Here is a 16,868-nt window from a genome sequence, read left to right as displayed (position 1 = left end):
ATGACAACAGAATGCAGCAATTTTCCATCCCGGTTGTTTTCAAGGGAGAGAGAACGTTATGTAACTGTGTACATGACCAGGTCATTCATACAGGAGCGGAGCGTGCCTTGTTTACACTCGCCCAACAGTACAACTCCGCGTTTCTTGGAATATGACTGGCTCGGTGCCGCCCACCTCGTCTTCTATTGGCCGAGAATCAGTAAACAACGTTGTAATAAATGTGGACTTCACGGGTATTACTGCAGAATGTAAACTGGAGCAGCTCTGGTGTTAATGTCCACATCGCCGAATTCAATTATAGCAACGCTTATGTATTAATTTTCTGAGGATGACTAGTAGAATAAGATTTGTTAGGTCCATGGTAAAGGGGGCGGCTATGGCCAACGTTCCCAAACACGTTGACCATTTCTCCAAATTTTCCCCATCGCCGCTCTCCATGAAGCAGTTCTTGGATTTTGGTAAGTGGCGCTTTAGTTCACGTCACATTTTAAGCTCTTTAATGAATGAAACTATGGCTTGAATTGGTTTGTCGTGCAGTGTCTAGACGGTAACGTGTGGTATTGTTTGTTTTCACGCCCGTACAGTTACACGCAGAGATTTCAAGATCGTTGCTGATCATAAAGTAATGATGACATTGACAGCAAACGTTACTGATCACATGAACACCTATGCATGTGCGTGAAAATACTGTCCACGTTCTAATTACAACCTTATTGTTTCTTATTAACAAACACCATCATCATACTTCATCATCCGGCAATGAGTAGGAACTTGGGTTAATCGTGACATGTAACGCCCTCACTTTCATTGGAGCGATCAGGTTTTGGCCGCTTTACTGTTCTTCAATGACTGCAGAAAAATAGGTGAAGGCAAGCTGTTGTAATTAGGTTGTAAGCAATTTTATTCATAGTTTTATGAATGTCCCCCCCCCCCCCCCCCCAAGTAATTTCAAATAGGTTTATGTTGTATGCTTTAGTTGTACAGTTCATGTCACTGGAACATACTTACAGAAACACCTGGACCTTGTAAAAAAAAAAAAAAAAAAAAAAAAGTCATACTGTTTTTCCAGTATTTCCAACTGTCCCGCTGTGTGATGTTTACCATAATGGTGTTGTTTGAATAAGATGTTATATGTTTGGACTTGCGGAACGGTGGACGACGTCTGCCTCACTGTTCTGAGGACCCAGGTTCAAATCCGGCCTCGCCTGTGTGGAGTTTGCATGTTCTCCCCATGCCTGCGTGGCTTTTCTCAAGGCACTGCGGTTTCCTCCCACATCCCAAAAACATGCATGGTAGGCTAATTGAAGACTCTAAATTGCCCGTAGGTGTGAATGTGAGTGCGAATGCTTGTTTATTTCTATGTGCCCTGCGATTGACTAGGTAACCAATTCAGGGTATACCCTGCTTCTCGCCCGAAGATAGCTGGGATAGGCTCCAGCACACCCGCAACCCTAGTGAGGTTCAGCGTTTCAGAAAATGGATGGATGGATGTTTGGATTTATTTTCTTGTACTCTTCAGGTTCAACCAATGCATGCGAGCGCACATCATTCGTCTTCCTTCGGCAAGAGCTTCCTGTGCGTCTGTCTAACATCATGAAGGAAATCAACCTGCTGCCGGCAAGACTTCTGGCCACACCCTCTGTGCAACTGGTCCAGAGCTGGTAAGTGACCACTACTGTATATTTTGACGACGACTCATTCAATGTTTATCTTAACAGTGAGTCAGTTCCGTATCCAAAGAAAAAAGCAGGCCCCGTAAAGTCGACTTTACACCGACCTGATCGGTATCAGCCGATAATTAGCATTTTATGCTGATTGGCTTTAATGTCATAATTCGCTGATCCGATCAATGACGTCATTTTGCTGCGCAAAAGACATTTACTCCACGTCACCGTAGTGTAGAGTAGATTTGAATCCAAAAGCTAGTTTATTTTTAGCCTTGTACATAGTACTGTAAATATCTGAAGACCAATAAAGTTATTTAAAAAAAAAAAAATGTCTGCGGTGTGAGACAGACAGCATGTAATGCTTGGATCAGACTGCAAGACAAATTTGGTCTTTCACGATTGCACTATGTCAGACTACTGCAATAAAATCTTGTATTCCGATACCACTGCATCACATTTTTTACGATCACTGGGCTTTATCTTTATCAACTCAAACGCGACCGGATACACTCGTTACTGTGGCAATGACAACAATAATGGACCGCGCCGTGTGTTTATTAGAACAAAATGGGGGAAAACGTGTGTTGGTGGTCACCGGTGCTTGGGAGAGGACGTTCGTTTAAGGCTTGCTTTTGAGGTATGTTCACGTACTTTGAATACGATACGCCTCGCAAGCAGGCAACAAAACGTTATGTAGCCTAGCAAGCTAGTGCTAGCACTAACGGTTGTAAGCAAACATGCCTGACGTTCTGTCGACTCATGCTCTAAAGTTTTGGTCTGTGTGAAGTAATTTAATTACAATAAAGGGGGATTTGGCAAGGTGCTACTGCTTATAAAGATCAATGAATAAATGATGGTGTAAATAATTTGATATGATTCTTGATCCCAGGGCTACTTTGACAAAAACATGCACATACATATATGTTAAGACACCAGAGATATGTTTTGAACTGTGAAAAAAAAATGCATAATATGTTTAAAGGTGGCGGCACAGCGACCAACTGGTTAGAGCGTCTGCCTCACAGTTCTGAGGACCGGGGTTCAATCCCCGGCCCCGCCTGTGTGGAGTTTGCATGTTCTCCCCGTGCCTGCGTGGGTTTTCTCCGGGCACTCCGGTTTCCTCCCACATCCCAAAACATGCGTGGTAGGTTGATTGAAGACTCTAAATTGCCCGCAGGTGTGTATGTGAGTGCAAATGGTTGTTTGTTTTTGTGTGCCCTGCGATTGGGTGATGACCAGTTCAGGGTGTATTCCTGCCCGAAGATAGCTGGGATAGGCTCCGGCACTCCCAAGTAATAAATAAATAATGTATCTTTGCGTGTTGATCGGCGAATTATGTCATTAAAGCCGATCAGCCGATCAGCATAAAAGCTAGTTATCGGCCGATACCGATCAGGCCAATCAGCTAGGTGAAAAGTCTAATTGTAAATATATTTTTTTGAGCAATTAAGTACAAAAGTATATCCAGTAAATGAACAAGTCATTTAAATAGACACATTGCTCCATCTTGTGATCTGATCGGTTAGCGTTTTTTTTAACTCGCTGACTGGTGATCGGCTACAAAAATCCTAATCGTGCTCAGCCTACAGTAAAGACAGTAATTTGTTTTTATTTTCACTTGTGAATGGGGTACTTCATCACAAAGCCGCCAAATTACACAACTACCACGACTACTACTACTATTACTGTGCAAATCCGTGCATGTGGCTAATGCAGCGGACACATGGTCAAACACAAGTAAATTTAAATGTTACGTCAGATGTGTGAACGGCTTAATTGCAGAAATATTTTCAGATCCAGGAAGCTCACAAAACCTTGAATTGGTTGTGTAATTTCACACTTGATGGGAGGGAGATTTACAGTAATTTCACATGTATAATGCGCACACATGTAAATATGCACCTCCGAAGTTGACCTAAAAATTCTGGAAAACCCTTCTACCTATGTATAATGCATTTTTTACAATGCATGGTTTTGCTCCTACCCATATGATCAAAATATGAAGTATTATCTGTATTTTGCTAGTTTTTTCAAATAATTTTTCTGAAGTTAAGCACTTTATTTGAACACGTAATACTTTCTTTTTATTTACTTGCTCTTATTTTGAAATTCACAGCCCTACTTTCATTTAGTAAATGAGAAAACACACAGTTGTGCTCCTATGTTTGATTACCCAGACAGAATTCGTAAGATGGATACAATTCTTTAAAGAAAACATGAAGGACCAGGCAAAACACATTTAATTTTATTTGAATGGGATTCAACTTGTACTGTCAAGCATTTGAGAAAAGCATGATCAGTCACCAAAACATAACTATAAAGAAATGTATGATGGTTGTTGTTCAGTCATCAGTCGTACTTAAAAAAAAAAAAGAAAAAGAAAAAACAATATTTCACAAATTCTGCCTGGGTATGTAAGCTTATGAATACAACTGTACAAATATGCAGGCATATGTATTGGAATGTGAACCTTTTATTTTCCATTTTCTCCTATACCCATGTCTAATGCGCACTAATGACTTTTGACAATTTGTTGGGGAAAAAATGCGCATTATACACGTGAAATTACGGTAAGTATAGGTATACGTGCAAGTCATTTTTCCATTACAAATTTCACGCAGCCTTCTGTTGAGAATGCCTTATATTTGATAGTTTTATCATTAATCCATCAACTATAAATTTCAGTCCAACAGATTCCTTCGCAGAGCAAAGGGGTGGGGGAGCAGCAAGAGTGTATGAACTTTGTCCCAGTTCCGACTCAAGGCAAAGGCCTTTCTTCCCCTTGTTTTTCCTCATCGTGTTATTGGAGCTGAAGGGAACATCACGTTCAGAATAACGTCACTACCATGTGCAAAAAAAGTGACATAGGGGGTTGATATGGGGGTGGCTTACTGTAGTGTCGCGTTGCTATTATATTCTTGGAATTGCCACAGAGGCCCACCACATTTTAGGACACACAGCTTCATTCTGCACCACTCTCTGTTAATGTTATTGACGTCGCCCGGTAAACTGTACCATTGATACTGACGCAACAAGGAGGATATGGGTGTCTTACGTATGTGTTTCTTTGTCACACCTATGCTTGCACATCCCCAAGGTATATCCAAAGCTTGATGGAGATCTTGGATTTTCTGGACAAGAGCCCAGATGATCAGAGAACTCTTGTGACGTAAGGAAAGCATTATTCAAGAAATAAATAACTAAGCATCATAGGACAGAATTCAACAGAATTCAACCCTGTGCTGTTCTTCTTTCCATCATCCTAGGTTTGTGGAAGTATTGGAGACGATCAGAAACAGGCACAATGAGGTGGTCCCCACCATGGCCCAGGGAGTCATTGAGTACAAGGACGCCTTTGGCCAGCAGGATACTGTTACTGAACACAACATGCAGTACTTCCTGGACCGCTTCTACACTAGCCGAATCTCCATCCGCATGCTCATCAACCAACACAGTGAGTGGCCTCACACAGTGTGAAAATACTAACACTCAACAACAAGTAAACACACACTCTGAACTGTATGCAGTATCTATTACGAGACTATTTCTGACAGTATGATTCACATCACCAAACACTTGATGAGCCTAGGTCAACAAGGCTCAGAATAGTTTTTTTTCCGTTGAGGAGCAGTTTTACTCATCATTTCTTCATTTCAGGAGGAACTTTCTAAATTTCAGGAGCAATTAATGAAGCAGCTCGCATTTAAGCATTTTGTGACGTATTAATACATTAGGTTCATGGCTGTGCATTTATGATCGTATAACAGCTGACTAGGAATAAGACAATTTTTCTTTCAGTGACTACACTGAGCAAAAACACCTGTAAGTAATGTTTTATGGTTGCGTAATGTACTTGTCACCTTTGAAGTAAACAAAGCCACACATTCGACAGTACTCATAATTAACAGATGCTCCACAGGGCTAACGTTGTGTGAGTAAGGTAGACGAATGTTAATCTCACTGATTTGCGCTATTTTAATTTCAATTTTGTCCCTTGGGTCCCACGATGCGGCATCATACTCCGCGTCTTCAACGGAGAGAGTGGGCTGTGTTACAACCCCAATTCCAATGGAGTTGGGACGTTCTGTTAAACATAAATAAAAACAGAATACAATGATTTGCAAATCATGCTCAACCTATATTTAATTGAGTACACTACAAAGACAAGATATTTAATGTTCAAACTGATAAACTTTATTGTTTTTAGCCAATAATCATTAACTTAGAATTTTATGGATGCAACACGTTCCAAAAAATCAGGGACAGGTGGCAAAACAGACTGAGAAAGTTGAGGAATGCTCATCAAACACCTGTTTGGAACATCCCACAGGTGAACAGGCTAATTGGGAACAGGTGGGTGCCATGATTGGGTATAAAACGAGCTTCACTGAATTGCATTGCATTCATTCACAAGCAAAGATGGGGCGAGGTTCGGCTCTTTGTGAACAAGTGCGTGAGAAAATATTCAAACAGTTTAAGGACAATGTTCCTCAACGTAGAATTGCAAGGAATTTATGGATTTCATCATCTATAACCGGTAAGGCCGAAAACCAACATTGAATGCCCGTGACCTTCGACCCCTCAGGTGGCACTGCATCAAAAACCGACATCAATGTGTAAAGGATATCACCACATGGGCTCAGGAACACCTCAGAAAACCGATGTCAGTAAATACAGTTCGGCGCTACAGCCGTAAGTGCAACTTCAAACTCTACTATGCAAATCAAAAGCCATTTGTTAACAAAGCAAAAGCCATTTATCAACAACACCCGTGGAACGTGTTGCAGCCATAAAATTCTAAGTTAATGATTATTTGCTAAAAACAATAAAGTTTATCAGTTTGAACATTAAATATCTTGTCTTTGTAGTGTAGTCAATTAAATATAGGTTGAACATGATATGCAAATCATTGTATTCTGTTTTTATTTGTTTAACACAACGTCCCAACTTCATTGGAATTGGGGTTGTACAATAAACGCGTGCTCGCCTTGCCAGTATGAAATGCTCGCACACTTTTTCCATTTTCTGTCTTTTTTTCTCTTCTCAGTTCAGCATCGCATTGCATCTTCCCGCTGTGTTCCCGCTCCTTAAACTGAATAGCTTCACTTTCACATTCTACTTCCCACGCATCAATGACCTAAGTGCGTTGCGTCGCATATGGCCCTGCATGTGTCCGTCTCTGTGGTAAAACCGTATTTCGAAGTTTTGCTTTTCCATGTTTTTTGAGGCGCAAAATGCTAATTCAAATTCGCAAACTGCGATGCGAGACCATTAAATTCGAGCCTTGGGTCAATATTAATTTCATAATCCATTAACCTGATACACCTTTTTGGTGCTCATGAAACCAATAAGTAATTTTCCTTTTTTGTCTGCAGCGCTCATCTTCAATGGAAACACAAACCCCACTCACCCTGACACCATTGGTTGCATTGACTCAATGTGTGATGTGCCTGAGGTTGTACGAGGTAAGTCCTTATTTGTATGGCGTCAGCACTTTACTGTGATATTATGTGCTGGTTAACCAGCTGTATAGTCAACAATGCATTTAACTAAATGACATTTGAATCTGTCGACAACATATGAACTATGTTTTCCAACCAACCAAGTCTGTGACTTTGCATCAGCCTTTGTCAGCTCTACATATATTTATATATACAATCTGACAGTGACCAGATAAATATACAAATACTCTATAGGTGACATTTTTTAACACTAGGGTGTGGCATCCAAGCAAAGCTCAGTGGTCTGTCATGATGTAACATTTAAAAGCAGTCCTGTATATTCAAAGAGACGGGGCGGCCACTTCTCCAGTTTAAGCCAGTTTCAGTATGTGACTAAAAAATTCTGGTTATGATCCAGCACAGTTATCAGAAATAACATTTATACATACTGTACAACCACAATGAATTATAATAGCTGCTAACCTTTGTCATATCATGTACAATGATGTTAAATTTAGTTGGTTTTGTTTCCCTAGATGCTTATGAGAGTGCTAAGCTAATGTGTGAACAATATTACCTGGGAGCACCTGAACTGGAGCTGAGACAGATAAATGGTGGGAAACATTGGTGACTCAACTATACTGGTTGTTTGATACATGTGCATATAAAGCCTTGACTGTCTTTTCTCTCCCATAGCTAACAGTATCCGACAGCCCATTCAGATCTCTTACATCCCATCTCACCTGTACCACATTCTCTTTGAGCTCTTTAAGGTAATTACGATCAAAGCAACCAATAATTTGCATTGAAGAGAAAAGGATAAATAATCCCTCATCTCTTGATGAATATCAATTGGAAGTTGAAAGTAAACGAGATGATAAGGGTTCATTCTGACAACTATATACCATACAGAAATCATTCAAAATAGTTTTACATTGATGCTGGACAATTAGTACGACTTTAAAGAGGGTTGAAATTATTGCGATATTATCTAATATTTTATTTGTTTGGTGCCTTGCTAAAGTACACCTTGACTGGAGTCAGGAAGCAGGCTAGTATCTCTCCAGCAACTCTTTGCAATTTATTTTTGTCTGCTGCGGGAAGTTGGAAACTCCGGTTTCAAAGCCCAAAGCCTTAAAGACTGAGCGACTGAGACCCCATAATTGAATAAAAAATAAATATATGAATGATTACTAAAACAACTGTGTCTTTTGCCATTTATCATTATTGTTAAGTGCTCTATAGTACAGCATATTTTGTAGTCAAGAGGAGAGAAGGCAAGGGCACAAATTAAGTATTTAAACTCTTGAATATGAGTAAATGTTGTCACTGCAGAATGCCATGAGGGCAACCATTGAGAACCATGAGTCAAGCAGGATCCTCCCGCCCATCAAGGTTCGAGTTGCAGTTGGTGAAGAGGACTTGTCAATCAAGGTCACCAACACGCTACCATTGTTATGACCAAGCATTTGTGATACATATCATTATTTGTATTGAAATGCTAATGTACAGACCCTTTCCAAAAAAAATTTATATCATGTAAAAGTTTATTTATTTCCATAATTCCATTCAAAAAGTTAAACTTTCATAGATTATAGATTCAGGGCTCACTATTTAAACAATTTCAAGTATTTATTTGTTTATTTTTACATAATTTGGGCTTCCAGCTCATAAAACCCACGAAGTCAGGAATTCAAAAATTAGAACAGTGTGAAGAAATCAGCCCAAATTTTGCAGGCCATAAATGTTTTAAACTGTGTGACACACAGTAACCATCTACTAAACTCAAAGCACCTGCACAGGTTTCACCAGGTGTCATTAAATTGCTTCAGTTTGCTTCAATTGTCTCAGTTGGGTTCAATATGGGGAAGACTGCAGACTTGACAACTGGCCAGAAGACCATCATTGATACATTTCATAGGATGGGTAAGCCACAAAGGTTCATAGCTAAGGAGGCTGACTGTTCACAGAGTGCTGCGTCCAAGCATATCAATGGAAAGTCTAGTGGAAGGACAAAATGTGGCAGGAGAAGATGCACCAGTAAAAGAGATGACCGTGGGCTTCAGCGGATTATCAAACAGAGAAGATTCAAGAATCTATCAAAGATCCAGAAAGAGTTGAATGAGGCGGGAGTCACAGCTTCAAAAACCACCACATTTAGACGCATCCGGGAGATGGGCTACAACTGTCAGGTTCTTCATGTCAAGCCACTTCGGAGCCTGAGCCAACGTAGGAAGCGTCTCAACTGGGCCATGGAGAAGAAGGACTGGAGTATTGGCCAATGGACCAAGGTCCTCTTTCCGATGAAAGTAAAGTGCGCTGTTCATTCGGGAATCAAGGTCCAAGGGTTTGGAGGAAGACTGGTGAAGAACAGAACCCAAGCTGCTTGAAATCCAGTGTGAAATATCCACAGTCAGTCATGATTTGATGATGATCCAATGTCCAGTGCAGGTGTCGGTAAACTCTGCTTTCTTAAATCCAAGGTCACTGCAACAATCTACCATAATGTTTTAGAGGACTTCATGATTCCTTCTGATGCGGATCTGTATGGACATGCAGATTTCATCTTCCAACAAGACCTGGCCCCTGCCCATACCACCAGAAGGACCAAAACCTGGTTTGATGCCCATGCCATCACAGTGCTTGACTGGCCAGCCAACTCACTGGATCTAAACCCCATTGAGAATCTATGGGGTATTATCTAAAGGAAAATGAGGGGCAGCAGACCCGAAAACAAAGAAGAACTGACAGCAAGCATCAAGGAAATCTGGGCTTCCATAACTCGCAGGCAATGCCAAAGGCTGATTGCCTCAATACCACGGCACATCGAGGTAGTGATTAAAAAGGGATTACCAACCAAGTATTGAAGATTAACATATAATTTTGAAAGTACCATATTTTGATTGATTTATTGTGACCCTAATTTCTTTCTTTTTTTTCTTCAAAAACTGAAAAGTAAATGGTGATTTCTTCACAGTATTCAAATTTTTGAATTCCTGATTTCGTGGGTTTTATGAGCTGGAAGCCCAAATTATGTAAATATAAACAAATAAGTACTTGAAATTATTTAAATTGTGGGCCCTAAATCTATAATCGATGAACGTTTAACTTTGAATAGAATTATGGAAATATATAAACTTTTCCATGATATTCAATTTTTATTTGGAAAGGGTCTGTATGTGGAATTAAATGTTAGTGTATGTGAAATCTGCTGATACATTATATACTGGATCTAAAATACATGTTAGCTTGTTGTGATTAGTAAAAGAAAAACAAAAGAATCTGTTAAATGTAATGGATAAAAATGGATCAATGGACAATTGTAATTAGGGTGCATTTACTGTATAGCTGGGTACCTTTTTTATCATACTGGTATTCAAAATATTTAAAAATGTGTTCTGTATTCAGTCATTATGTTTTAAAATGTGTTCTTTATGCAGTAAATGCTATCTAGTTATTGCTGATTAATAGCCTTAACACCATTAAAATTTGGGAAATATTTACTCTTCGGCTAAAAATAATGCGAGCGTGTCAGGCAGAAAGAAATCAGAATTTTGCTCAACTGGGGCCTCATGTAGAAAAACTTGCGTGGATTTCCTACTGAAACATGGCATACGCTCAAATCCAAAAAACGTCGGACGCACAAAAATATCGAGATGTATGAATCTGTGCGTGCGCATGAATCTCACTGTCATTGCCCACGTTAGCATTGAAGTCCCCCAGCAGAACGATGGAGTCCCCAGCGGGAGCGCTCTGTAGCACCCCCTCCACCCGCCTCTCACCTTGGGCAACTCCAGAGTGGAAGAGAGTCCAACCCCTCTCGAGAGGACTGGCACCAGAGCCCAAGCTGTGTGTGGAGGCGAGTCCGACTATATCTAGTCGGAACTTCTCGACCTCGCACACCAGCTCATTCCCTGCCAGAAAAGTGACGTTCCATGTCCCTAGAGCCAGTTTCTGTAGCGGGGGATTAGATAGCCAAGGTCCCTGCCTTCGGTCACCGCCCAGCTCACAATGCACCCGACCCCTATGGCCCTTCCCCCAGGTGTTGGGCCCATGGGAAGGGGGAACCACGTTACAGTTTTGGGCTGTGCCTGGCCGGGCCCCATGGGTGCAGGCCCGGCCACCAGGCACTCCCCTTCGAGCCCCACCTCCAGGCCTGGCTCCAGTGGGGGGCCCCGGTGACCCACGTCCGGGCAAGGGTAAATGTGTTCCTCTGTGTTGAATCATCATAGGGGTATTTAGAGCCGTGCTTTGTCTGGTCCCTCACCTAGGACCTTGTTGTCATGGGTAACCCTGACATAAAGCCCCATACAACTTAGCTCCTAGGATCATTGGGACACACAAACCCCTCCACCACGATAAGGTGACGGCTCAAGGAGGGGCTACTTTAGTTAGATTAGCTAATTCAGTATTAAAACATCATTATATAATAATTGAAGGTGTACTGTACATATGTGCTGTACTTAGCCATTGCTGCACCCTTAAATTTTAGACACAGTCAATATAATTTGATCTCTTTCTCCCAACAGATAAGTGATAGAGGGGGTGGAGTTCCATTTAGGAAGACAGAGCGTCTATTCAGCTACATGTACTCCACGGCTCCCAAACCCAATATAGGGGAGAAACATAGAGCCCCTCTGGTGAGCATTTTGAACACAAAATACTACATTACTTTGTGTAAGAGAAGGTAGTGAGTGTAAGAAGAATGCTAACATTCATGTATTATGTCTATTTATAGGCTGGTTTTGGCTATGGGCTGCCCATTTCTCGTCTCTATGCTCGCTACTTTCAAGGAGACTTACAGCTCTATTCCATGGAGGGTTATAGCACTGATGCAGTTATACACCTCAAGGTAACATTAAAAAAAACAAGCTTACACTAACGGTGTATGATTTGATTGAAAGCTTAAATTTGCCAGTTTGGTAGGAAGATGCTTCCAGTTATTCCCTGCTATCTTTGTTACGTTACGGTAAATAAAACTGGGCTCCTCCTTTTTGTTTTTAGTTGTTTTTTTTGGGTATCTTCTGACTGGAAAACACATGCAAAAGGGGCAGAAATATCCAGCAATTTCATTATAAGGATTCTAGTTCTAGCACAATCTAGAGCATTCTCAACTACAATTTTTGAATGTTGTATAATTCGCTAGAAATAATAGAAGGACGTGTAAAGCAAAATTATGTCATGCTGTAATAATCTCTGTAAGAGAGATATAGAATTCAGGAAATGACAAATTCAATGGGTGATGATGCCGTAAGTGGAGAAATCCCCCACCGGAAATCCCCTGAACCAGAAGTCATCCCGGAAACGGTATCATCAGAAGCCGGAAACGGCATGGCCGGAAATTGCACCAGAAATCCCGCACCGGAAATCCCCAGATTTACGACTTTAGAGAATAGACAGGTCCCCAAGCGACCCCCACAGTGGTCCCTCACATCCGGTCACCTATCCAAACACCTGTTGATAGCTTGATAACACTCTTGTCAATAGATTTATGACCTTTGGGAGTCAACAAGTCCCCACCGCCGGGGACTTCCAGTTACATCCTCACACCTCACCCCAACACACAGTCTCAGCCATGCCCCAAAGACCCTTGTCGATAGAATGATAACATAGACCCAAACTGTTCAACTGTGTCAGATAAATGTATGTGGGCGAAGGATACAAGCCTTAGAATTCAGGAAGCTTATGTATGAGTGTGTAAAATCTCATGACCACTCTTTCTCTCTATTCAAACACAAATACACACACACACACACACACACACACACACATGCACTATTACATACATTCATCCTAAACTTGAAATTTACAGTACTTATGACTTGGACTTACTCCCGCCTCTGCTAATAACTCTCTACAGTAGTCTGACAAGAAGAATACCTATGTACATTTTACATTCTACGAAAAGGGATTCATATGATTTGTAGTGTGTCAGCATTGTCCAGCTCAGCCTCAGAGAGGTACAGCCTTGTCCCAAACTTAAGTACAGAATGAACTCATTGGATCCCTTAGCCTGAGTCAAGCATGTGACTAGACCTTGTCTGTGCTGAGCAACAGTGTGACTCGAAACCACGTGTTGCTACAACTACAGGTAAGCATAGTCAAGTACAAAACTATATTATAAATATTTGTAAGAACACAGAGTACAAGGATGAAAAGTCACTCTGTTGTCACACACCTGGAGACAGCCTGTTAACATGATGGTTAGCCATATGAATTTTCGAAATACAAACAATATGCTATGGATTTACAAGCAAGTGGGGTATTTTTTTAAAACTTTAAGAATATGGTCTTTATCAGTTTTATATGAAGGGTACCATCACACCATGTTGATGTTTTTTAACACTTGTTAAGGCAAGAGCTTGATACAAATACAATCATACAGGGAGGACAAAAGAGGAGAAGTTGTGTGCATACAATATCGTGGCAATATTTTGATGATAATCTCATATTGTAGCAATTAATTGATCCGAAGAAACTCATGATTGAACGTTACTAAAGTCAAAATATGACAAGAAAAAGTACAGAAATACTAATATTTAAAAGTAATTAAGAATGTTTTATTACATCATAATTTAACCTGTAACAGTAATTAAGAGAATCTGACTGTATAATGTAAATATATTGATTTGAGTTGAAAGTGATGCACTATGAAGTGAAATGTGAAGAAAATAATTGAAACTAAAAAAAGTACCAACACTAGTTGGTTGATGAACATGAGAAAATTAATGATCAAGTGTTAATTTTTAAAATTTATGTTATATATAAGGTGATTGGAGAATCGCTATTGGCATGTTTGGAACTTCCCATAGCTGAGGCCCTGTTCTTCTTTAGAATGCTAACTAAACTAACTGAAACTGAATCAACAGAGAGGGTATTGGTAACAGCCAAGTCATCCATTCTAATTTGCATCACCATTATTTAATTATGTCTACCCCTTTCTTGGACAGAAAACATTTTCGAGAATTTTGTCTGGATATCAATTCAATATGTTAGGCAATTATTTGTTGTACTATGTACTGTATGTTTATTACCATCACCCCATTGTCGTAATTTTCTGTCTCTCCAGGCACTGTCGACAGATTCAGTGGAGAGGCTGCCAGTTTTTAACAAAACTGCTCTGCGCCACTACAAACTGAGTTTGGAAGCAGAGGATTGGTGTGTTCCCTCCAAGGAGCCACTAGATCTCACAGTTTTTCGAATGGCCAAGTGATTCAGCCAACAAAAGACACAAATATACTACTATGCTTTACCTTGAAAGGACAGGGCATTGGTTGACCAGGAGCTGAGGGGATCAAAAGAGAACAAGATGGCCTCATGTAAAAAATTTTTGTTTTTTTAAAACTTTTCATTCTGATTTTCTGGTACTTTGGCTGACTGGATACACAAGTTGCCACAATGTTTTTTTTTTTTTCTCCATGTCCTCTCTGTGAAGAAATAGAGGAAGAGAATTCAGTGGTCAAGTGGTAAAAAGCCTGAAGAGAGCAAGAAACCTATTGAAAACGGATCTGGAATTCAAGCATTAAAAGATTTGTTTCAAATGATTAAACAGTTGTACCTGGAGCCTTTATTTGTTGATATTGTTACAGTTGTGTCAATAGTTCAAAATCCCATGTTCTGTTATACAGTATATTGGTATTTGAGTCACTGTGAGTAATGACAGGTTATATGAATGAGGTTTCTGCTTGGTTTGATTATTTCATTTAAATTTGAAGTGTTTTTTTTTGTATTGTATTTCTGAAGATTTTGTAATATCAAATGACTTATTTTTGTAAAAGAAATAAAAGATATATGTGTACTCTGGGTATATTGATTTTTACAAATCAAATATGGTTAGTCAAATATTTTGTACTGACTGTTCTTCATTGTTATAGTTTGGCTGATTAAGAGATTGTGGCAGACCACAATCCTAGACGTGGGGGTGTGGGATGTGTGGTATGTACGTGTTTGGCCATGAACTACGGAGGGGGAAGCAAACAAACTTATCACAATGTTGTATAACAAAAAGATGAGTACATTTCTTGTTATTCAGTAGATGACCTCAAGTAGACTTTGACCTCCATGCAGGTTGTTTGTTGGGCTGTCATGATGTGTATTAGCTGAAATTCATTGCTTACGCTTTATATAAGCAGTGTGCATTTGCAACCCTGAAGATGTTTTGCGGGCAGCATGGTGGTTGACTGGTTAGCACATCCGCCTCACAAATTCAGAGATCCTGAGTTCAAATCCGGCCTCCCTGTGTAATGTTTGCATGTTCTCCCCGTGCCTGGGCGGGTTTCCTCCCACAGTCCAATAACTTGCATGGTGGTTTAGTTGAAGACTAAATTGTCCGTAGGTGTGAATGTGAGTGTGAATGGTATGTATGTATGTTTTATCTTGTCTGTATCTGTATTTTCTCACTTTCTTTTTAGTTTACAGTTTTTTCTTCCTGTTGTACTTCTGTTGTGTCTTGATTGGTCGCTTCTGGATCGGGCGATGCCCCTCTGATGGGCATCGCCTCTGCCTGTCCTCCTCCTGCACCCTCCTCCACTCTCCTCAGAAGATTGTTGTCAAATGATGTACTGGGTTTGAGTTTTAAACTCTAACATTTTCAGAAAGCAAACTTAGACGAAGACTTGGATGGCCCAATAAACCAAAAGGCAAAAGCTGGAGCTGATCACTGAATGTTTATTCAAACGACTCTGTTGAACAAACAGAGTCATTCGCCAAGATGAGAAACATCTCTTTAGATAGTCTTCTGGGCTCGCTCACCTTGTTCTGAATCCACCTCTCGGTCCTGATTGGTTAGAACCAAGATTTCCTAAAATTACATGGGTTCTTATTGTGTCACAGCAAGTTTGGTATCATATGTTACCTAAACTGTTGTTTTATAATCATGCTTCAGCATCTTTAAGTCATCCAATATATGTATTTTAGTTTATAATGGGTAGCACGGTGGCCGACTGGTTAGAGCGTCAGCCTCACAGTTCTGAGGACCCGGGTTCAATCCCCGGCCCCGACTGTGTGGAGTTTGCATGTTCTCCCCGTGCCTCCGTGGGTTTTCTCCGGGCACTCCGGTTTCCTCCCACATCCCAAAAACATGCATAAATTGGAGACTCTAAATTGCCCGTAGGTGTGACTGTGAGTGCAAATGGTTGTCTGTTTGTATGTGCCCTGCGATTGGCTGGCAACCAGTTCAGGGTGTACCCCGCCTCATGCCCGATGACAGCTGGGATAGGCTCCAACATGCCCGCGACCCTAGTGAGGATAAGCGGCTCAGAAAATGGATGGATGGATAGTTTTTAATGGTGTCTGGTGTTTTCTAATATAACTAGGTACTAAGTGTTTTTTTTTTTTTTTTTAAATGGTTTCTGACATTCATCTCCCTCTTGGTGGCACCACTGATTTATTCAGACTCAGGCCCTGCTGGTGGGCATTAGTGGACACCTTCCGGTTGGCAGTCGTAAAACATCCGGGTGACAGGCTTGTGCCAAATTGGGCCCACGGAAACAACCCGTCGGCTACTTTCAGTTACACAGTTGCTTCGTGACCTTTCTTGAGTGTCCGTGTCACCCAAGTCAACAAGACCAAAGAGGCATTTTTACTTGCCAATAGTAGCCTGTTGAGAGGCCAGCATATTTCACTATTCGGTTAGAAGATGATTACTCATGAAGAACAAAACATAATATTCATTACTTACAATGCTAAAATTCCACAATTCCCCCTTTCAGAGATGCCAAAGCATCACAGAAACACTGGTTAGTTAAACAAGCAAAGCTTA

The 16,868-nt window shown here is 40.6% G+C and overlaps 1 protein-coding gene across 1 annotated transcript; it reads left to right on the top strand.

Moving 5' to 3' along the window:
- The first annotated feature begins 233 nt into the window (after positions 1 to 233).
- On the top strand, positions 234 to 14,906 carry LOC133414439 (pyruvate dehydrogenase (acetyl-transferring) kinase isozyme 2, mitochondrial-like). The gene is made up of 11 exons (XM_061699790.1): positions 234 to 458; positions 1,520 to 1,661; positions 4,765 to 4,836; positions 4,934 to 5,121; positions 7,043 to 7,132; positions 7,645 to 7,722; positions 7,805 to 7,881; positions 8,444 to 8,542; positions 11,638 to 11,748; positions 11,847 to 11,960; positions 14,178 to 14,906. Exons 1-11 carry the CDS (start codon positions 329 to 331, stop codon positions 14,319 to 14,321), a joined length of 1,245 nt encoding a protein of 414 aa, XP_061555774.1. The 5' UTR covers positions 234 to 328; the 3' UTR covers positions 14,322 to 14,906.
- Positions 14,907 to 16,868: the final 1,962 nt, after the last annotated feature.

Source organism: Phycodurus eques, chromosome 16, assembly GCF_024500275.1.
Source record: "Phycodurus eques isolate BA_2022a chromosome 16, UOR_Pequ_1.1, whole genome shotgun sequence".
Taxonomy (NCBI): domain Eukaryota; kingdom Metazoa; phylum Chordata; class Actinopteri; order Syngnathiformes; family Syngnathidae; genus Phycodurus; species Phycodurus eques.
Note: the sequence above shows the minus strand (reverse complement) of the source record. Positions and strands in the feature narration are given on the sequence as shown.